The sequence below is a fragment of the Martes martes genome, assembly GCF_963455335.1.
Source record: "Martes martes genome assembly, chromosome: 1".
Taxonomy (NCBI): domain Eukaryota; kingdom Metazoa; phylum Chordata; class Mammalia; order Carnivora; family Mustelidae; genus Martes; species Martes martes.
In genome coordinates, this window is record NC_137888.1 from 95,425,242 (window position 1) to 95,449,637 (window position 24,396).

The 24,396-nt window shown below is 35.8% G+C and overlaps 1 protein-coding gene across 1 annotated transcript in view; it reads right to left on the bottom strand.

Annotated features, from left to right (window-relative positions):
* SPATA16 (spermatogenesis associated 16) overlaps positions 1–24,396 on the bottom strand; it is a gene marked incomplete at both ends in the record, with an annotated part of 218,682 nt that overhangs the window by 62,379 nt on the left and 131,907 nt on the right. The window contains one exon of the mRNA XM_080821363.1: positions 6,043–6,190. Coding sequence (XP_080677489.1) covers positions 6,043–6,190 — 148 coding nt within the window. The remainder of the gene's footprint in view (positions 1–6,042; positions 6,191–24,396) is intronic.

A 24,396-nucleotide genomic window follows, 5' to 3' on the forward strand; every position in this document is an offset into this window, starting at 1 on the left:
GCATTGTGGATAGAGTAACAAGCTGCCTACCTGTTATAATATAGGGCAGTGCAGTATAGTAAAGCTATGCAGTTTAACAACAACAAAAACACCCAAAACAAAAGACCCCCAAATCCAGATCTCGGTGATTTAAAGCAAGAGAATTTTGTTTTTTGCTCATGTGGGTCTTTAGAGGGGTGACCTTCCACATGGTCATTCAGGGACTCCAAGCTTCTTTTGTCTGGCTTCTTCGGTTTCACAGTCCTATCTACAGTGGCCAGGGAAAGAGAGTTCTGCATTGTAGGGTTTTATGGGCCAGGCCTGAAAGTGGCATGTATTTTTTCTGCCCACATTTTATTGGCCATTAATCAGTTACAAGGGAGGCTGGAAATGTATTTTAGTTACATACACGAGAGGAAAAAATAACTTAGTAAACAACTAGTTAGTCTCTGCCGCTTTCAGGGGAGAAGATTTCTAGTTCCAAACTGCTCCCTTGTCTGTTTTCTCCTCCACCATTCTTTTAATTAGAGTCAACCTTCCATTCCACCATTAGAGTTTAGGTTTTAATTGAAAATATTCTCTAGAAGAGTGGAAAAATATAGTCCAATATTTACCCTAAATTACAAATTACTAAGGTCAGGTCATTTCTTAGGAGCAGGTATATTCTAGCACTCCTTAGAATAGAATCTGGAATATATGTGCCCAATAAATGTTTGATGAATAAATGAATAGATGAACAAACCACCCATCTCCATTGTTGATCCTCTTTTTGTCTTGAGGATCTTGGGATTCTGGAGCATCAAGAAAGGGAGAAGAGACATGGCAGACTAACACAGCGAACTGGATATAGGGCTAAAACTACTCCCAGTCTTTAGTGGAGTACAGGGGATTTTTCGAGTAAGACCCAGAAAGTGACTGGGTTCACTAGCCAGCACTCTGGCAGGGAAAGGGAATCTCAGAGAATGGCTCTAGTTTGGGCTAACTTATGTGGTGAGGGTGGTTGGTGTACATATAAAGAAGCATCTACATCAAAAGGCAGCATGGAGAACTCATACAGGTATCCTTGGGTCACCTACTGTGTCACATAAATGAGCCCATTTGGTCGTGCTCGCCAACAGAGGTGATCTCATGTTGCATTAGCCATGTAATCAGCAGCTGCACCAGCCTGCATCAGACTTCGAAAAAAAGAATCTTTCTTCATATTTCCACTGACCTTTTTGGGCAATGGGTATGCTTGAGCTCTGTGAAAGTTGAACCAGACTGGGAAAGAAGAAAATCCCATGGAAAGGGGAAGGGAAGCTGGTGAATTTGATTAGATAGTTATTAAAAGAAGATTAAATTTTAGAAATGATTGAAGGAGGCATAACATTCCATTGTATATATGGACCATATCTTCTTTATCCATTCATCTGTTGAAGGGCATCTTGGCTCTTTCCACAGTTTGGTGACATGGAAGACATTGGGAGTTAAAAAAAAAAAATTCTACATCCATTTAAAAGACATGGTGTATATAAGAAAGGATACAGAGAGCTCAAGAAAGAGTTCCTAGAAATTAGTGATTGGAGAGGAGAAGTGAGTTGGGGGAAATTGGAGGGAGAGATGAACCATGAGAGACTGTAGACTCTGAGAAACAAACTGAGGGTTTGGAGGGGAGGGGTGAGCCTGGTGGTGGGTATTAAGGAGGGCATGTATTGTATGGAGTACTGGTTATGGTGCATAAACAATGAATTTTGGAATACTGAAAAAAAAATTAAAAAAAAAAAAAGATTGAAGGAGACTGAGTCCATGGGAATGGGATAGAATATATTACTGGCTCTGAACAGACCAAAGATGAATATGTATAGGTTAAAAAAAAAAAAGTCTGTTTGCACACATCTGCTTTGCTATGTGCCTATTTGTTGAAATAAATAACTGAATAAATTTTTGGCAGGATAGAAGTTTCTTAAATTCTATCTACAAGACAGAAAAAAGGAAAATCCTGGTTTTGGGGAAGTGTCAACAAAACAAAATAACTATTCTCTTTGTGTGACTCACTTTCTAGCTACTGCATTTACCTACTGATGCCTGCCCTAATCTCTTGGTACCACCTATAAGAGAGATACAGATGCTAAAGATAACATTTGACGTTCCCTTTTCCTATGCTTTAGGTCCTCACTCACATTAAAATTGTACGGGGGAAAAGAAGCCAAATCACAGACTGTACACATACAGTTAATAACAGTGGTTTCACTACCATTACAACAATGACTTTGGGGAAGATCCTTCCCTGATTTGTACCAGTCAAGTAATGTCATCAGTGCAATAGTGTTGGTCACCTAAAGTATAGATTCTACAGGGGAAGCACCTAACCAATCCCAATGAAATTTAAAATTCTAGACTATCTTCTCTACCTCCGCTTTTCCCTCCAGAAGCTGTGTCTTTCCTCTCTAGTTTCCTTATATAGCACTGTCATACTCCAGCAATTAGTAATTATAAAATAATAGAAACAATCATTAGTAATTTATTATCTTCTTTTCCAACATATAAGATCCTTTAGCATGAATCATCCTGCCAATAGATCACAATTCATCTTGATAACAGGTTTGATAGAGTTACATGAGACATGAATCTGGCTCATTAAAGTTATTATTGTTTTTAAACTCTGAGTGGCAACAGTGTTTCCAAAATATTAATTAATCTTCATGACTTCTCTGTAAAGTAAGTTAAATATAACTAAACTCATTCTACCAGTAGAAGAATTGTCAAACAGGTGATATCCTCAATGAATTTCTCTTCATTACCAATGGATCCAAGAATAGATATGGAAATAGCTGAATCTAATTCATTTTCCATGACACTAGACAGACATGACTCTTGTTTGCTATTAAGGATACTCCCCCCAAAACTCTTAATATATCCATAACAAATAAATGCTTTATAACAATTAGCAAAAAATGTGAGTTCTGAAACATTCTTATCTACTTCCTTACAAAATGCTCAGAGTAAATCAGCATCAATGGTCATTATAGCATACGCTATGGTTTCTTCTCTTCCCTTACCTTGCCTTTAAATTCTCATTGTTCTTTAGAGATTCAGTATTCAATCATCACAATTTATATTTATGTAATACATTTCCTCTAAAGAGCTTGAGGCATTGTGGTGAAAAATAAGGGCTATGTAGGACCTAAATTTAATGCTTCTGTCATACCTCTGCTCTTATCAGATGGAAATGGTATAGCTCAATAGCAAGGACATGGGTTCAAATCCAAGGCCTGCCACCACTGATTTGCTATGCATCTTTGGAAAAGCTATTTGTTTTCTTTGGTAGCTGTTTTCTTGTTTCAAAATGAGAATCATCTTACTCCACAATACCTGGCACTTTAAAGGTGATCACTAACAGAGTACATTATTAATCATATAAATCAGTGACTTGGTCTCAAAACCATGAAAATAAGGAATGAAGGACTCTTAATGGGAAGATGTGATATTAGGTATGTGCATTTAGAGATTTTCCTTACCATGGTAGCCATTGAGTGGCTTTGTCTTTGTCTTAATTCAGAATAATGGTTGGCACATAGTAGATATTAAAAATGATTTTTGAATGAATGAATAAAAGCCAGTGTCTTCCAAAGACAAAAAGAAGAAAAAGGGAGAATACCAGTGTTGTGTCCTCTATGTATACTTGACCAACCACATCTCATTTGGATATCAATGATCCAAGAACATAAGGAAAGAGGGAAGTTTGAAGTGTGAGATAGATGGAAGAAGGAAAGTAGAAAAAGGAAACATTGGAAAAATTTCATCTTCTGGAAAATACTATAATCTTCTAGTTTACTGATGAGGAATATGGGGAAAGGTAGCATTTTACTACAGGTTATTCCTTCATTTAAAAAATTTTAGAGTTTATGGAGTTCCTGGTTAGCTCAGTCGGTTAAGAATCTAACTCTTGATTTCATCTCAGGTCATAATCTCAGGGTTGTGAGATTTAGCCCTGCATCAGGCTTCCCACTCAGCAGGGAACCTGCTTCTCTCCCTCTCCTTCCACCCTTCCCCCTGCACTCTCCCTCTATAAAATAAATAAGCAAATGTTAAAAAAATAAAAATCTTAGAGTTTCTAGAATTTACCTCTCCTTTTACTTATTTTTGAAAAGATTAATTTATTTATTTTAGAGAGAAAAAGGGTTTGTGAGTGGGGGAGGGGCATAGGGAGATGGAGAGAGAATCTCAAGCATACTCTACACTGAGTCTGGAACCCATTGTGGGGCTCCATCCCAGGACCCTGAGAGCATGACATGAGCTGAAATCAAGAGTTGGATGCTCAACTGACTGAGCCATCCAGGTATCTCTACCTCTTCTTTTAAAGTATAGAAACATCATAGCATAAGGAATATTGTGCTAGACCTAGAGGACTAGTTCTACTTTAAACCTTAAAATAACTTCCCATTTCAATTCATCATATTAAAAGAATGTATCCCAAAACAATCCTAAAATTTATATGGAACCATAAAAGAACTCAAATAGCCAAAGCAATCTTGGAAAAGCAAAACAGAACTGGAGGTATCACAGTCCAAATTTCAAGTTATATTGCAAAGTGGTAGCAATTAAAACTGTATGGTACTTGCATAAAAATAGACACATAAAAATAGACACATAAAAAATAAGACAGAAAACCCAGAAATGAACCTATAGTTATATGGTCGATTAATCTTTGACAAAGGAGGAAAGAATATCCAAATGGGGAAAAGATAATTTCTTCAACAAACGGTGTTGAGAAAACTGGACGGCAACAAAACAAAACTGGACCACTTTCTTACCCCAAACACAAAAATAAACTCAACATGGATTAAAGACCTTAATGTGAGAACTGAAGACATAAAGCTCCTTCTAGAGGGCACAGGCAGTAATCTTTTTGACATGGGCTATAGCAACTTCTTCTAGATAGGTCTCCTGAGGCAAGGGAAACAAAAGCAAAAATCAATGATTGGGACTTCATCGAGATAAAAAGCTTCTGTGCAGTGAAGGAAACAATCAACAAAACTAAAAGGCAACCTATGGAATGGGAGAAGATATTTGCCAATGACATATCTGGTAAAGGGTTAGTATCCAAAATATATAAAGAATCAATACAACTCAATACACAAAAACCAAATAATCCAATTAAAAATGGGCAAAAGACATGAATAGGCATTTCTACAAAGAACACATATAGATGACCAACAGACACATGAAAAGATGCTCAACATCACTCATCATCAGGGAAATGCAAATCGAAACTACAATAAGATATCACCTCACTCCTGTCAGAATGGCTGAAATCAAGAATACAAGAAACAATAAGTGTTGGAAAGCAGAACCCTCTTGCACTGTTGGTGAGAATGCAAACTGGTGCAACCATTGTGGAAAATAGTACGGAGGGACCTCAAAAATTAAAAATAGAATCACCTTATTATCCAGGAATAACACTACTGGGTATTTACACAAAGAATACAAAAGCATGAAGTCAAGGGATACATGGATCCCAATGTTTATTGCAGCATTATTTACAATAGCCAAACTATGGAAGCAGCCCAAGTGTCCACTGACTGATGAATGGATAAAGAAGTGATCATATATATATATATATATATATATATATGTATATATATATATAATATATATATTTCAGCTATAAAAAAGAATGAAATCTTGCCATTTGCAACAACCTGGATAGAGCTAGAGAGTTTAATGCTAAGCAAAATAAGTCAGTCAGAGAAAGATAAATTCCATATGATTTCATTCCTATGTGTAATTTAAGAAACAAATGAACAAAGGAAAAAAAAGAGAGGCAAGCAATGAAATAGACTCTTAATTATGGAGAACAAAGTGATGGTTACCAGAGGGAAAGTGGGAAGTGGAATATGGGAGAAATAGGTGATGGGGATTAAAAAGTACACTTACAATGATGAAAAAAATACACTAAAATGAAAAAAAAAAACCCAACCCAACAATGTACTCCTAAAACTAGAATAATAAACAAATAAACCAGAAATGGCCCTGTATTTGTTTTAATAGAAATAAAATATCAGCTGATATTTTGAATATTACCTGTATAGACATATTCCACATATGCAGGATGAGTTTTTGTGAAAACCTCTCTTACTTTCTCTATTTTATCAGCTCTGATTTTTGTTGCAAATGGTGTATACATAACTGAGAAAGATTCTGCTCTGGTGATGGCTTCTTCAATCATGGCCTGAGAGGAAGCAAACAACCCATTTGGCATCAATAACAATATATGACTCTTTACAAATGTAAAAAAATATAATTACCTTTATGGATGATTTAAAAATCTATAGACTGTACTGCAAAGATAACATATTTTGGTCCTGAATATTCATTAGAATAAAATTTTAATTAGTTCTGGAAATACTATTTCATATTAAGAAAACCAATTAAATGAGGAAAGTTTGTAAACAGGCACCTCTACACAGAGCATGCTTTAAGATAAAAATAAAAATTCTATTTTCCAAGGTGTCATCTTTCACTTGATTTTAAAAATCAAATTCTTAAGTCTAACATAATTATCCTACTTTTTAAAAATAATTATCTTACTCTTGAACAGACATTGATGAGCAATTTGTACTTTAAAAAAAACAATTGAAATATCTAGAACTAAGTATTTTCTATAAATAACACAACAAACTAGACAAAGTATTTTTTTTTTTTCTCCTTCTTCCAACACATGGGAAAGCCTTTGGAATAAGAAAAACCTTCTCAACTTCCTCCCACTAAAGCTTCCCTTCCCTGCAGATCACAAGAGCCACTTGAGATGGATTTGGCTATTTAAGAATTTCTTTAAATTTTCTTTGCTCATGTACCTTTCTTGATAAAGCCTGCCATCATCCTGAGCTTCCTGTTTTAACTAGGTCCATTACTGTTTGAAACAGACCAAAAAGAAAGTTCTGTGGAGTTTTAAAAGGAATTTACTTCTTTCCTACTTTTCCTTCTAATGAGGCTTAAACATTGAATAAAAAGCAGAAGTTTCCATAGTTATCTCATTTTTCTGAAAATAGCATAAAGGCATATTATAAAAATTCATATTTATTTATAGGAATATTTTTTTCAGTGACTACTAAGAGTGCCAACAACTCTAAGGAAAAAGAATAGATTTGAACTGTCCAACAAAAGAAAAACCATTTAACAGCAATTTATATTATTACCAGCATTAGCATTTTGTAAACAAGTTTCTGATTGATAATAAGAGCAATAAGGAGACGATTTTAAACCGAGAAACCGAATTTAACTTGTTCACTGCCTAATCCATTTCTCAGTGACGTCAAATGGGCTCTTCTGATCATCTATATAATGTAAAAGAACAGCTTTGAAAGCATTTTCTGGATACAAAGCGTCCTTCTTTCTCTGAGACTTTCATTAGAAAATTATGTAAACTTTCTAATTTACATTTTAAAGTTGTTGTGAGGCAAATTTCTGAATGGCTGAATGAAAGAACTTAAATTGCCCACAACATTGCCCTTTCCAGATTTGAGAAACTGGCAGGGGAACAAAGAATAGAACTCTTGATTCCAACCCAGAGCCAGCACTCAGTGGAGATAGCAATGGATTATGAACGTGCAACAGGACCTGGGTGCGGAGGCCTGGTTGCCAGCTTTGGAAGGCTAACAAGATCTGGAATTCAGAGATGTGGATTGAGAACTCAAACATGGTGTTTAGACACCAGGTTCTGGTCCTCCAGCAAAAATAAAGATCCTTTATACTAAGTAGGAGAATAATTTTTCCAGTTTGGGGCTTAAGTATGTTCACCCCTGGAACCAAACAGGGGATGGCCTGTCCAGACCAAAAATGTAAGTAGTCATACCTAGATGAGTGTGGAGGATATGCTGAAGGGGGAAGCTCTTTTAGACCTCATACTCTGAAGGTCACAATCTGACTTTTCTACCTCTTGCAAACTGTTCCTGTATTAGCTTGTAGAGTTGCTATAATGAAGTATCACAGACTGGGTGCCTTAAAGGATGGAAATTTATTTTCTCATAGTTCCAGAGGCTAGAAATCTGAGATCAAGGTGTTTATCTGCAAGGTTGAGTTCTTCTTAGGCCTCTCTCCTGGGCTTGTAGATGGCTCTGTAGCTTCTCCTTGTGTCTTTACATTGTTTTTTTTTTCTCCTCTGTGTATTTTTGTATTGTAATCTCCTCCTCATCAGTAGTATTGGATTAAGACCCACCTAAAGACCTTATTTGAACTTAATTACCACTTTAAATACCCTATTTGCAATACAGTGACAATCTATAGCACCCTAGGACTTCAGCATATGAATTTTGGGCAGACACAATTCAGTTTATAATACTTCTGAACTCTCAAATAGCTTTTCTGACAGTCTCTCTAAATATCTTAATGAAGGGTGTTTTGCCTTAAATTCTGGATCAAAAAACATTAATGGAATTATTTAATCCTTTGGTTTGTTTCCAGAGAGACATTAACAGTTTCCCAGTTAGGCCAGAATAGAAGAAAACACTCTCTCCATACCATTTCTTTTCCAACTGCTGGCAGCTTAAGTGACTGCTGGCAGGGTAACTTTGCTAAGCCATTGCACAGCAGTGACACTAAGACTCCTGCCCGAGAGCCTGTACCAGCTTTTTTGCAAGTGGCAGCAGCGTGGTTTTTGTGTGACAGCTTGATCTGTTCATTTAAAGCACTGTACTCTTGGCTTGATGCTCAATGAATTGTATTTAGGGTTTCACAGGGCTCTCCACTCAGTAGGAGAGTATGTGCTGGAGCATGGTTTCCCTTTCTCCCTAATCAGAGCCAGTAGAAATGGGATCTTTTTTGTGGCTTGTGCCCTCCATGTTGAAGATGGGTAAGGAAGTGGGTGAGTGGGCATAAGTGTGTATTTAAGAATAAGAACTGAATTTTCCATAGAGATCTTTTCTCAAAGGCCATCATTATAAACCCAAGGAGAAATACTGTAACATAGAGTAGAATGAGAATACAGATTACTCTTTCACCAGATCCTGACAGATCCTTGTTGTGTTTTAATGTACTAATGTTTTTTGTTCTTCTACAGATAGACAATCTTGAGGCATTGAAACTTCTCTCTTTGTTCTTGTAAAGGAATAGAGTATATATTATATGTATATGTATGTCTATATATATAGCATTTATAAATATATAAGTAACATTTCTGTTGCATTATTGAATGACTCAGTGAAATAACTAGAAAAAAATTAGCTTTACTAAAATAAAGGGAATTTTTGACTGGGTTAGACACCAAAATATCAGGTTTTTGTTTCGTGATGGTAATAATTTAGTAATATAGGGTTGGGCTTGTTTTTCATGAAGAGTTTAATATCTGCAAATTGAAAAATTATGCTTAAGGAATTTTAAACACTAGAATATTTTGTAATAATCATAGCTATTAAGATACAGATTGTAATCTATTTTTTATCATCACTGAAAGATTTTCCTTGATTTGAACATAAATAGAGGAAGAGACCAGGTGAGGAATTGCAGTTTGTAAAAAGCTGTACTAAGAAATCTGTGGCATTTCTACACACTAATAATGAAGCAGCAGAAAGAGAAATTAAGAAATCAAGACCATTTACAATTATACCAAAAATAATAAGATACCAGGGAATAAACCTAACCAAAGAGGTCAAAGACCTGTACTCTAAAAATAAGACACCGATGAAAGAAATTGAATATGGCACAAAGAAATGGAAAGATATTCCATGCTTGTGGATTAGAGGAATAAATATTGTTAAAATGTCTGTACTTCCCAAAACAATCTACATATTTAATACAATTCCTATCAAAATATCAATGGCATTCTTCACAGACATAGAACAAAAAAAATTTCTGTGGAACCATAAAAGAACTCAAATAGCCAAAGCAATCTTGGAAAAGCAAAACAGAACTGGAGGTATCACAGTCCAAATTTCAAGTTATATTGCAAAGTGGTAGCAATTAAAACTGTATGGTACTTGCATAAAAATAGACACATAAAAATAGACACATAAAAAATAAGACAGAAAACCCAGAAATGAACCTATAGTTATATGGTCGATTAATCTTTGACAAAGGAGGAAAGAATATCCAAATGGGGAAAAGATAATTTCTTCAACAAACGGTGTTGAGAAAACTGGACGGCAACAAAACAAAACTGGACCACTTTCTTACCCCAAACACAAAAATAAACTCAACATGGATTAAAGACCTTAATGTGAGAACTGAAGACATAAAGCTCCTTCTAGAGGGCACAGGCAGTAATCTTTTTGACATGGGCTATAGCAACTTCTTCTAGATAGGTCTCCTGAGGCAAGGGAAACAAAAGCAAAAATCAATGATTGGGACTTCATCGAGATAAAAAGCTTCTGTGCAGTGAAGGAAACAATCAACAAAACTAAAAGGCAACCTATGGAATGGGAGAAGATATTTGCCAATGACATATCTGGTAAAGGGTTAGTATCCAAAATATATAAAGAATCAATACAACTCAATACACAAAAACCAAATAATCCAATTAAAAATGGGCAAAAGACATGAATAGGCATTTCTACAAAGAACACATATAGATGACCAACAGACACATGAAAAGATGCTCAACATCACTCATCATCAGGGAAATGCAAATCGAAACTACAATGAGATACACCTCACAACTGTCAGAATGAAATCAACATCTGAAATCAACAACACAAGAAACAATAAGCATTGGTGAGGATGTGGAGCAAGTGGAACCCTCTTGTGCTGCTGGTGGGAATGCAAACTGGTGCAACCATTATGGAAAATAGTATGGAGATTCCTCAAAAAATTAAAAATAGAACTACCCTACAATCCAGCAATCACCCTACTAGGTAATTATGCAAAGAATAAAAAACACTGGGGCGCCTGGATGGCTCGGTGGGTTAAAGCCTCTGCCTTTCGCTCAGGTTGTGATCCCAGGGTCCTGGGATCGAGCCCCGCATCGGGCTCTCTGCTCAGCAGGGAGCCTGCTTCTCTTCCTCTCTCTCTGCCTGCCTCTCTGCTTACTTGTGATCTCTGTCTGTCAAATAAATAAATAAATATCTTAAAAAAAAAGAATAAAAAACACTGATTCAAAGGGACACATGCACCCTGATATTTATAGCAGCATTATCAACAATAGCTAAATTATGGAAGCAGCCCAAGTGTCCACTGACTGATGCATGGATCAAGAAGAGGTGGCATACAATGGAATCTTATTCCACCATAAAAAAGAATGACATCTTGCCATTTGCGATAACGTGGATGGAGCTAGAGAGTATTATGCTAAGCGGAAAAAGGTCAGAGAAAAACAATTCACTCATATGTGGAATTTAAGAAACAAAACAAACTAGCAAAGGAAAAAAAAGAGAAAGAGAGAGAGAGAGAGGAAAACCAAGAAACAGACTCCTAACTATAGAGAATAAACTGATGGTTCCCAGAAGGGAGATAGATGGGATGGATGGGCCAAATAGGTGATGGGGATTAAAGACTGCACTTGTGATGAGCACTGGGTAATGATGGAATTGTTAGATCACTATATAGTACACTTGAACTAATACTGCATTCTATGTTAACTTACTGGGATGTAAATAAAAACTTAAAAAAAGTAAGCTGTACTAAAAGTAAAGGTAGATTTCAAATGATACTTTTTAATTTGACAAAAATTTTCTGCAACTGAGTTATTCTTTCCCAATGTGTGAGCTTCTCTGGTGTCAATACATGTTACACGTGTACATAGAATAGGGTAAACAGTCAGTCCACATGTCCTATTGGTAAGTTTACATTGCTGTTAATTATGCTTTCTCTGTTGCTACATATAAAAAAAGCTTTGATATTAGGTGTTTACATTTGGGGCTTCTAATAATTCTCTATTGTTAGCCTCACATTTATCAAGTTTTAAAGCTTGTAGTTACATAAACCAAGAATGAATGTGAGCAGCTCATTTCCTCTACAAACAGTAACTTATAATAATTTCTCCTTGTTCTTTAGCTAAACAAAAAGAGACATTTACTACCTCAGAAATCAATTTGCCCAAGATAATTTTGTAACAAGGGACATGATGGGGCGGACAGGGAAAGAGAGATACTCCATCAAGAGTAAAGGAAAAGTCATCAAACTAGAGGGAAAAGATGACTAGCAAAAAAGAAACAAAATTTGCTCCCTCTTCTAAATCCAAGAAGGTTGCTACTTCCTGGTAAATTTTTAAAAGCACTCAGGGTACCTAGGATAAATCTGGCAGAAACTATAAACAACAAACATTTCAGGATGATGGGATTATGAAAAATTTTCCCCAATTTTTTTTGCTGGAGGATTCAGACAAACTGCAACCTTTTAACTATGTGTCCAGTGATAGTTGTTTAGTAACAGAAATCTTGTTAGTTCTAATTAGAAAATGTGATCAAATTATTATATATTATTATCAAATTATTCCTTTAATGCTTCCAACATCAGGGTTGACCATAATTGGAATAAATTGCTTTACTTATAAGATTATATCTGGAAGGAAACTTGGGAATTTTCCAGCCCAGTTCACTGAATTGAAGATGAATTAAGTGACTTGAAGAGGCTTAAGTGACTTTTCTCAGGACGAACAGCTTTTTAATTTTATAGAATTTAGAATTAGGGTTTCAAATATTATATTTCACTTTCTCTTCAAAAATTACTGTTTTACCTCCAGGGTTTTACTCTCCTGTTTAAAAACAGTCATAATAAACATCAGTTTAAATTCTAAATTGTTTAATTTAGTTTAGTTTTGCAGTATATGTGAGTGCTATAGAATTTTAGCACATATATATGTATATGTGTCCTGGGCATAGAGTTGGCATTTTCCAGACCTCTTTGCAGTTAAGTGTAGCCATGTGGCTCTGTGTGGATCAGTGGAACCTAAGTGGGAATGATACTCTTTCTAGGCTTGGCCCATAAAACTCTGCCTCATATGATCCTCCGTTTTCCTTATCAACTTCCTAAAGAGAGAGGACTCTCAGGACATGGAGGAAGATGGAACTACACGGTAGAGGAACTATGGGTGCTCACTATTGCTGATTTTAGGAGAACCAATCAGGAACACTCATACTGAACTACAGCATGCGTGAAAAAATGAATTTATCGTTTTAAATTACTGAAATGTAGCAGTTAGTCTATCCTAATTCGCAAACAATAATAAAAGAAAATTTGCATGTCTTTCATAATCTGTTTTTTTCTACTAAGCTTTATGCATTATTTAAAATGTAGACAAAAAACATGGTATTTTAAGAGATAACATTAATTCATTTATAGTGTGAGAGATGCTTTTTTATATCCTATTTCCTTTAATCCTCATAAAGTCCATCTAAGTAGGTATTACTAGTGAATGAATATTATGATTATATTATTTTCAGAGTTAGCATTAAATGCACAGGAAGCAGGGCTCTACTTGCAAGCTATAAATAATTGAGATGGGAATCTTTAGTCTTTACTGGCTAATATGGTTCTTTGCTATTACGTTAATAATGAAGTAATTTTGAATGATGACTAGAATTTTTTAGAAAATGGACAAAGAACATTTTTGTGACCAATAATTTTCAAATTCAATCCTTTGAATATATATGGGTTCAATTCGAAACATTCCAATTTTCTTGAAATTTGGAATTAACTTAAAGAGCAAATTTACATAAAGAGCAAAATATCTTACCTTGAGATTTCCCCATAAACCTATTCACTGTATCACTTATGCAATAGACAAGATTGACATTTTTATAACTTTATTAATATAATGGTATGTCAGAATAAAATATGTAATAATTGATTGTTTGCCACTGCCTTGATGATCAACATTTTAATGCTGAAATATTACCTTGGATTTATGGGAGTTCTTTTATTAAACAACCTTCACTGTGAGTTCTGTATTTTCTAATATAAGAGAATATCTGGCAGCTTTGCCATTACATTTATCAGTCCAGTGATGTGAAAGTTATGTCTTTGTGCAGTTTAAATCAAGATATTTAAATTTTTATTTGCAGTATGTGGAAACGACCAAAGATTGTATGAACAGGTTACTTGTACCAAGGTGAGCAAATTTTTATATAGCTGTTATGAATTCTCTACTTTGCAATCCATCCCGTTTAAAAATTGCCACAATAAATATAATTTTAAGTTCTAAGGCATTTAATTTTACTTTAGTTTTGCATTGTATGTGAGTGCTATAGAATTTTAGCATACATACACATATATATGCATATATATCCATATATCTATTGTGTGTGTTGGGAGGTGTGTGTGTGTGTACACTGCTGTCTACTATCCAGTCTGGTTAGGATTAGAGTTAAGGTTTTGATTATATATGATGCTTTCAGTGGTTGAATAACTTCAGTATTTAATGCCTAAAATTTAATCTGTATTAATTTTTAATCATATTTGGTAACAGAATTTTATTTCTACATCCCTTTAGCATAGAACTAAAGAGATTAAAGGAATCTAAGATATTATTTTTAAATCACTCAACTTCATAACCAAGGAGACTTAGACTTGCTAAGTTCTGATGACTTAACTCAGATCACACATAATGAGAGAAGGAAGCAGGACAAGAGTGCAAGTCTCTCCTAAATCAATGCTTTCTCTTCCACTCAGTGACTTTTCATCCTCCTAGTTAGATTGCAAATTCCTAGATGTATAAGATCAAATTTTATTTTCTTTTTCCATGACTATCTTATTCCTGTCTTCAAAGACAGTAAGAACTTGACTCGAACTCTAACAGAGATACAAATAGACCACAGCAAACCAAAAGTGGGCCAAGATGTTCTTCATAATCATAACTCAAACACAAAACAGAATATTCCTCCTTCACTCCCACTGGCCACAATAAGACTGTTTTGCCCACCAGCCCCTCATTTGACTTAAGGAATGCTATCAATAAGCATGCCTGTCTCAAAGAGAAACATTTATAAAAATTAAATGAATGGCTTCTTGATAAGGCAACTTAAATAATAATGTGCTTGGGTTGGTCTAGCTTATTTAATGGCAAAGCACATATAATTTATAAATAGAATTTAAAGTACATTCTTGTTCTAAAGACCTTGAATAATTTTCTGCTCGCACATTAGAGAAATACCAGCTGATAGAAACTCAGAGTTACAAGTGTGGGTTTCAGCAGCCTCCAGACTCTTTAGGATGCCACAGAGCTTTTATTCTTGATGACTTACAATGAATCACCAAAAGGTATCACAGGAATAAATAGCTACATTACCTGTAATTATTTCATAAGTAAAAATGGGTATTATAAATGGGCTTTAGCCTCTGTGTTCAGTGGTAAATGTCAACACAGTTTGGGACCATTTTTTGTCATTGTGCATTTCTTCTCTATACTTAGTTTAATTATATGAAGGTAGATATTCCTTTCCCTAACTGTATATTGTTTTCTGATTGTATTTTTTGACTGGTAGTTTTAGATTGCGCTTGCTGGTGCTCAAATCTGATTAATGGCAGGGTTGGGACAAGAATCTAGCAACCTGGTTCCTAGATGTGTACTGTTTTTTCCACCAAGCATTTATTTTATCTCTTAGGCTACTACACAAGATGCCTTTGAGTGGAAAAGTCTAGGATGCCCTTGAAAAACTATATTTTGGGGAAGTTGAAAGAATCCAAGTATGTTTGATTTAGAGACAAGATGTAAGTTGCAGGGACTAACTTTCTGTCATCAGAAAGCAATCTACTGTTGTAGATGTTATTTAATTCACTGATAAATCCCTAACACTCATTTATCAATTAAGTGAGGGTTTCTGGGTATTTGCTAAGTGTTGTAGATATATTATTCTCATTACTTGTTAGGGAAACACTGGAAAACAGGCATTATGTCATTTTAAAGATGAGGAAAACTCAGTCTTTATATGATACAATATGCAGTAGTTCCCATTGTTACTTTGTGACAGAGCTGGGATTCAAGTCACTTCTATCTCAGTCAGAGTCTCTAGCTCTGATCCATTTATGGTGTGCAGTCTTACAAATGAGGTTTATAGTTTCCAAAAAGCTTTGGAGGGCGGAAGTGAAATCCTTAGCAGTAGGAAAAATGTTCTAATAGAGCCTTCCAATGAGGGAACTATTCATTTTGGAAGCTCCATGGCCCCGATGGTATGCAGAACCAAGGAGGGATGATGGTTTACCTGGGGATCCAGTAAAAGGAACTGTGTGCTATGTCAAAAAATGTCTTTGGGACGCCTGGGTGGCTCAGTTGGTTGAGCAGCTGCCTTCGGCTCAGGTCATGATTCCCAGCATCCTGGGATCAAGTCCCACATCGGGCTCCTTGCTTGGCGGGGAGCCTGCTTCTCCCTCTGCTTCTGCCTGTGGTCGCTCGCTCTCTCTCCCCCTCTCTCTCTGACAAATAAATAAATAAAATCTTTTAAAAAAAATGTCTTTATAGTCCTGGAGTCTATTACTCAAAGTTTGTCTTTGGTATACTCCTACAGCCCCATAATTTCTTTTTTTCTGTCAAGTTTCAGCTTTGCCTCAGCAACCAGACAGCTCTTCTTCTTTTTCCTTATTTCTCTCATTTGTCTGCAATTAATCTCTTTCAGGCTGTTAGATTGCAGGAAGATGCTACTATGGGGGGCAGGTATCTTTCTATATGCAACTTTTCATTATCAAGAGGTCTCAGAATTGGCATAATTGCATCTGTGAAAAGTGTGATGGACCTGTCAAATATATATACAAATATTTCTTATACACACACACACACACACACACACACATAGTATGACAACAGCAAACTGTAACTTCAAGAGATATTAGATGAAATGAAATGAAGTGCTATCTTTAAGAGACCTGCCACTGTACTTCCAAGTTATGTATGTATCCAGTCTCTAGTTTTAGCTCTAATTTGTGTCTTATACATGAATGCTAAAGCAGGCCAACCCCAAAGATGAAGGAGAAAGAAAATGAAGACTTGCCATGCTAATTGTGGTGTTTTCCATCTCTTTAGGTTTGGGCTTGAAATAGTCCTCCCAAGGTTTTCTGGGGGTTGTTGTTGTCCCTCATAAGCTGTTGACTCCTGGTTTAGACTGCATTATATAAAACAGCACTTTTGCTGTCTTGGATAGAAATAGGTCAGTTTAACATTACTTTAGGATCCTAAAAAAAAAAAAAAGTAAATCATGCCACTTGTTGAAGACAGACATTTAAAATGCTGGGGCCTCATTATCTAGAAGAGGGGAGATTAGAAAATATGAAAAATAAATGAAAAAGCAAATGATTCAGCTAGAAACCGTAGTACAGGTACAATATGTCTTCAAAAATTAGTGAGAAAAATAGAATCATGTGAATTCAAGAAAAGAGGAGAACTCATTTTTAATTGGTGTGCAATGCCATCAAAAAGATGGTTGAATATAAATAAAAACATTAAAAGCTTTGAGCTTTACAGGTTATCTTATACTTGGGTGCACACAGCTTAAAAAATTTCATGATTTCATGGAATAGTTATTCTGCATCTCCAACTGCTAAAAAAAGTGACCTCAATTTCTCTGCAAGCTTGTAAATCAATAACCCATAAAAATCTACAGGAAATATAAAAGATAACTATAAAAATCTCTAAATTTGGTTTGGATCATAACAATTTTTGATTCTTAGATGCAAATCAAAGAAAGAAAGAATCAACATGTTCTCAAATTTAAACTGGAAGGCAAAGTCTCTAAGTAAACAAAATAACCTCAAAACAACCCAGCAAAATTGCGCAGGACTCTTGGGAACCAAATAGCTATCCCTAAATTTGTTCAAGTAAAAGAAGGCCCGAACTGCCTTAACTCAATGAAACCCGTATCATTCTCAAATGAGAGAAAATGAAAAGAAATTTAGAGGTTACTTCTTTCTCTGCTAAGAACTGTCAGAAACCCAAAAACCTTTTTAAGAGGGAAAAAGAGAAAAGGAAAAGCTGACTATTAAAATGGTGTGAGTTTCCTCCATAATCTATTGATATTTCTACAATAGACACCATTAAAAAATTGTGTATATATATACATATTTCTGAAGATGAGTTACTAAGTAAATATTTCTTAGGAGTGGCTGAGGATTACTTTTCTTGTTTGATGTGATGTTATTTTCTAATGAGCTTGAATTATCAACTAGCAGATAGGGGGCTGATATACAAGTGACATATGCTGTTCCCCGGCATGGCCCTGCCCCCAAATTCTTATATGCTCTGGATGCCTGGCATTGTTTTAGCAGGGGATAAAGCCATGTATTTTTCAGTGGCAATTAGGGCTTCAAAAGCAGACAGCTTCTGACAAGGTGGGACTCTGACGCAGATTGATGCTGAGGTGAGGTAATTGAATATATGACACATTTTTGAAAGAAGGCTGTGGCTCTTGGCTTGTATAGGTAGGGTGAGGAACAGGGACAGCATGGGGAGAAGAAAGGGATGGGGCATGTAAAAAGCAACCTCACCTACTTGACAGTCTGGTCAAATCAATGTCACTAAATATATGTAACAGTACTGAAATGTCCACATGAATTCAGTATGTGTATGGCTCAGATTCTTTCCTCAGCCCCTCCCTCTCTTTCTCCCTACCCCCCTCCTTTCCTTCCTTCTTTCCTTCCTTTCTTCCTTCCTTCCTAATGCCTGGGACACTCACAGAACATCAGTGGAACAACTACACTAAAATATACAAACAGAAAATAATGTCACGGTCACTATCTTCTTCACGGAACACTCAACCTTAGATCAAATACATGCCTCAATTACATCTTTCATTTAAAAGTGAAACTCTCCTACCGGCATACTACCTCAAATAGCATCAAAGCAAAGTGAAACACAGGCAGCATTTAACAACGCTGGTAACCATGGAAACATATCATTAAAGAATATATAAACAGGAATGAATAATTAGATGAGAAATTCATTTCTACATTTATCTTTTCCAAGACCCAGGAAAGGAAGCTCTCTTTTACCTCTCATCTCAATTTGGACACTTCCTCTTGAGCCTGTCTTCTAACTGAAAAATATGAGGATTCATAAAATGAGAATCTTAATATTGCCTAGCTTAGTGGACAAATCTCTTTGTAGGCAAGTGACTAAAAACAACTACAATGCCCATTATTGTCTAGATGTAAAACTGAATGTAGGAAGGAATCCTGAGACAGCCAAAGAATTTGCTTTGGGCATAGGAGGTGGGCAGGAAAATCCGAGTTACATCATGGTGAGAAGAGGAGAGCAGTTAACCTTTAAAAAGAGGAAGTACAGGCTGCCTCGTTTACTAGAAACTTCTCTATAGAGGGACTGAGGGAGAATCTGGGGCTTAGGGTTTCTTCCTGTGCAGGTACTCTCACACTTTAACTTTGTATTTAGCAAAGTGCTAGATAAACTCTATGGTAGACTAAGCTGGTCATGAATTTAAAAAATTATAAATGGCCTTAAAGACCAGGCTCAGCGTTGTTCATCAGAATTACCTAGTTGGGGGGCAGGGACAAAGACAGCTTTTAGAACCTCACCCAACTCTAGGAATATAATATTTAAAAAATTTTCTCAAATGATTTTGATGCAGTTGGTAACTAGACCAGTGTTTGAGAACCACTGACCTAAGCCGACTTTGTCACCATACAGCAGCAGAAACTAAAGTGCAGAACAGGTGTGGTAAACTAGCACATTGTGATGCTGGTCTCAGTTTTCCCCCTCTCTATAACAGTATCATATCCATGCTTTTGTCATGGCATTGCAGTGAGCAGAAGAATTTTACCCCTTGCCCTGGGCCTTGACCATATATGGTTTCCTTTGGCTAATGGGATGTTAATTAACAAGCATGGTATAACAGAGGCTTGAAATGTGCTTATATAATTTTGCTTTCTCTCTTAGAATTCTGCACTTTGCCATAAGAAGAACAGACGTCAGGTAGCCATTGGTCAAAGGAGAATGAGAGACATGTGGATCATTCTTGGGCTTCTCTGCAGCTTGGAGCTAAGCCTCGCCAAGTCCATCCAAGACCAACCTAGATTGGCCAAATCATGACTGATAAGCCAACCTGCTTACTATTATGATAAGCCACTGAGTTTAGGAGTGATTTATTAAATAGGAGTATTGTAGCAGTGGCTAACTAGTATAGAAATGAAGTGACTTTTCCAAAACTGAATTCTAGCATTAGAACTAGAAGGTACATCTTGTGAGTCTTAGATCTGACTTCTTTCTACTGCTCTATGGTGTCTGTTTTCTTTTGCTTTCTTTCCTTTCTGAGTTAAACACATATATCCATTGCCTTCCTAGAGTTCTTCTGCTTAACCTGAATTTCCTATACTCAGAACATTCTGTCACCTTTCCTTATCAGGGCTTACCCTTTCTTTGATCCTGTTTCTTCAGGATTCTGCTTTCATGTTTCCAAATGTACTAAGAAGTCTCAAAATAATTTTCCAAATTGTGTTGAGTCACCCATTAATGAGTTAAACACTCACAGGTAAAATTTCTTTGGCATATGATATGGGGTTGACAAGATATTCAGTGCCAAATGGTGGGAATTTAAGTGTGACACGTGACAGTTGATAGGAAAAATATTTTTAGGTGAGTGAGTTTGATACTCTTAAATTATACCTAAACTAGTCACAATAAAGTTTGGGTTACTTTCAGACACTTTTGTCCAAATATTTTATAAACTGCATGCCTGATGGGGCCAAATAAATAAATAAATAAATAGACTATAAACAAAGGCCATTAGGAGAAATGCTCATATGGCATTTTTATTTGGTTCCTCTCTGTGGAAACATTTTTCACATGGAAGCAAATCTTTAGAGAGAACACATTTTTCTTCTCCAGAATATGTAGGTGTTTTGTTAAGGATAATAAAAAAAGTTCTGGTTCTTTGACCTTACTTTGCCTGCAATTTCATGTTGAAGATTTTATTTTTACTCTTGAGGTTGAGATATCATAAATCTGTATCATGTAAATGATTAAAATTGGTGCAATTTTACAATATCAGGAAGAAAAACAAAGAACTGGAGTGAAAAAGTTAGTCTCCATTTTGGTATAAGGGACCAAGTAACAGTCAATGTTAAGTTATCCTGTATCATTCTCTGGTTAGGGCAGAGAAATCCATTAGCTTACTGCTGTCTTGATTGCTATGTTTGAAAGAAGAAGCTAATAAATAAGATGCTATGATTTGTATGGAGACATCCATGAGCACAGAAACGAATGAGACAAAAGGGACTACTGGAAATCGGCAACCTCCTCCACATACTCTGATAAATCCCAAACTCAACTAAAGCACAAAGTTTTACACATTTGTGAACTTAAGCACACACATACACACCCACACAGAAATACTTAATGAATTTATATAAGCACAGAATTTTAAAATAACAAATAAAAAACTATTCCAAAATATTCTTGACATTATTGGTTTGAGTTTCATGTAAAATGGTATGTTTGGTTAACTGAATTTAATAAATGTGTATTGAATCGCTATATGCAATGCACTTTGATATTACTGTTGAAGAAAAACAGATTAAGAAGTAGTGACGTCTAAGTTAAGTAACGGCTGTTTTTCTTGTTAATAAATATTTTGTGCTAGAATAAGTTTCTTGAAGACAAGACAAGGTCTATTTTGTTCACTGCTGTATTTCTAACACATAACGTAGTGCCATAGAGTCACTAGTAAGTGATCAATAAATATTTCCTGAATGAGTATGAATGACAAATATAATTTGAAAATAAAAAAGAAAAGTACTCACTAATTTAAGAGTAGTCTGCACATACTGGATTGGAAATGTTTCAAGCTTGAATGACTATAGTGTAGTTTAAGGAGGAACTATATGACATGAACATTCTGGGTATTATTTTTTGCTTTGAGTTTTGGAAGCAATAAATGTCTTCTGTTAGGCCCAATACCAAGAAGAAAAAGGGCTGTTGAAAAGAGAAGGAGTACACAAGGGACTTAACCTGTTGTCTGTTGAATCCCTGAACACCATGGAAGGGCTTTAGAGCCCACAGACTGTGCGTTATCTTCCTCAAGCATATGGCTGGGGAAAATCTTTTGCATCTCAGTGAAGCCAGTTCCTGATTTTGTCCTTTGAGAGTGACTAATTTCACCAAAGAAAAATTTCTTGTTGGTGAGCCCTCTTTGGAAACCATTTAGGCCATTGATATCTTTAAGATGGTGAACATTCAATGCCAAGTACAAGTTGAGTTGGATGGGAAGTCTTGGTATTCTCTGCACAGATGGAGGATCTGTGAAGTTGGCACTGCCTCAGCCTTTGCTGCTTCACTAAGGAAAGATGCTCCACATGTCAGGCTTTCTACAGGGGCTCATATTGGTGTCAACAGCCCCTCCAACAACCCCCAAAAGAGGTCTTTCAATTGCTGTGAAAGTCTTCAACTTCTTCAGAGCCAAGAGCTCAAATCAGTGCCTTTTCAGTAGATCTTTGTCAAGATATAAGAACACACCATGAGGCTCTTTCTTAATAGAGAAGTTTGTTGGCAGTTCAGAGAAGAAATTTAGAAGTGATTTAGTTTGATTAATTCTTGAAAATTTTTTAAGAGAAAAGAAAACTCCTTCTTAGAACAGATTGATAGTGAGAAGTTCATTCCAGGACTAGCTTTATAATGGCTGATATCTTAGTCACATAAGTGAAGCAAGCCTTTTGATTAAAATGCTGAATTTACTATTAGAGATGCTGCTGAAAAACTATGAGCTTTTTTTTTCTTTCTTTCTTTCTTTTTTTTTTTTTTTTTTTTTGGTCAAGCTGCTACTCTAAATGAGGTGGCTGTTATATTGTTATATAACAATAACAATTGTTATTGTTATATAACAATATGCATTTTCTAATACTGGAGGTGAGACTGACAGTCTTGAGAGTTTTTAGGGACAAAAATCAACGGACACTTGGCAAATGGCTTTATGTCTTATGGGGGTCACTTTTTGTTCATATGGCTTTAAAATTGAAACAAATTGCTGACATAGATAACTTTGATGGTGTAGACTTAACAAAGATAATCTCATTGACCTGAGGACAAAGGAAATGATGTAATATGAATTTTGGTTATTGTTGATGCCTGCCTATCTATATGAGATCTTGTGAGCTACAGGCCCTCTGATTCCATTTATTATTAGATACTTTGTGAATCAAGGTTGTATCTCTTATTGTTATTAAAATGAAACATCGACATTGATGTGATGTCAAATATACTTCAACTTCTTATTCCAGAAAAATTGCATATCCTTTTCCAAAGAGTGATAAAACTGTAATTCTCCATATTCTATGTGTGGGAGTTCCAATGCAATGAGATACATAGCAGGCACATTTTTTTGTGTATATGTTTATTATGAGTATTGTTTCTAGGTGGATGCTCATAAATGGAATCAGAGTCTCAGAGGGGTTTGTGACTCAAAAAAGAAAGAAAGAGATTTAAAAAAGAATAATTAAGGTGAAGAATGAGCTGATCAGGCAGCTTGCCCCTGTTTAGTGGGGCTCCTCTGTACTTGTTTTGTGGGACTTCTGCAGCAAAATTAGCTGTTTTCCCCTTTTCTCACTCCATTTTGCTGAGCAGTGCAGACTGGAGTTGGCTCTGTTCCTCACACTGTAGGACAGAAAGCCACATACCAGACAATCCATGTCACTGACAGCATGGTTGAAAGCGAAGGTGGGAAACCAGGAAAGGGAAAGTGGAATGGAAGTCATGTTTGTTTCCTGATGCTATTAAGTCTAGCCCTGGATCTAAAGGGGCAGGCGGCTTAGGAGGTGGACTACAGTTTAAAATCTGTTAAAATCTTTTTGAAATAATATTATTACTTTAGGAGCAATGTATAAACACATAGTGGTCACTGCTTCAAAATAGCTAATTTTCAGCATGACCAGGAATTTTCCATTTTGTTAATTAGCTCAGAATTGTGATGGGGTTTCAAGGTATTTGAGAAAAGGAGAGTGGCTGATAATAGGAGACTGGGTATCAGGTTTCAGAAGCATGCATGCAAGTACAGTTGTGACAAGTTATTTCCAACCCTCTCTAGCTCTGAAGAGGTGATGCTATTATAGCATAACATGTGCAAACACTTTTATTCAGAGTGATATATTCCAGTGTGAGCTGTCATGTAGTGCAGAGCTTTAGGCCTTTTTTTCTTGCTGGACTGATGATATGAAAACTGTTCCTAATACAATTGAAAAGCGTTCTTGAGCTCACCAAAGTAAAGGTCTGTTCTTTTGCATCCAAGAATTTGTAAACCAACAATTTGTGAGAGTAGGTGTAGACTGGCTCTTAAATTTTTACATACCCCAATTTTCCATTTCTTATTTAAGACCTCTAAGAAGACTAACTGACCAGAGTGATAGGTATTTTATGTGATTGAAAGGAAGATATACAGAAACTTCATCACTTACAAAGGTAGTGAAAATAGCCTCCTGTCTAAGCCTTAATGGATGTCTATAAATGTATATGCAGATACAGTTTCTAGTCTGTGATGTTTGGGGGCATTCATAAATTCAACATTCTTAAATTCAGTTGCC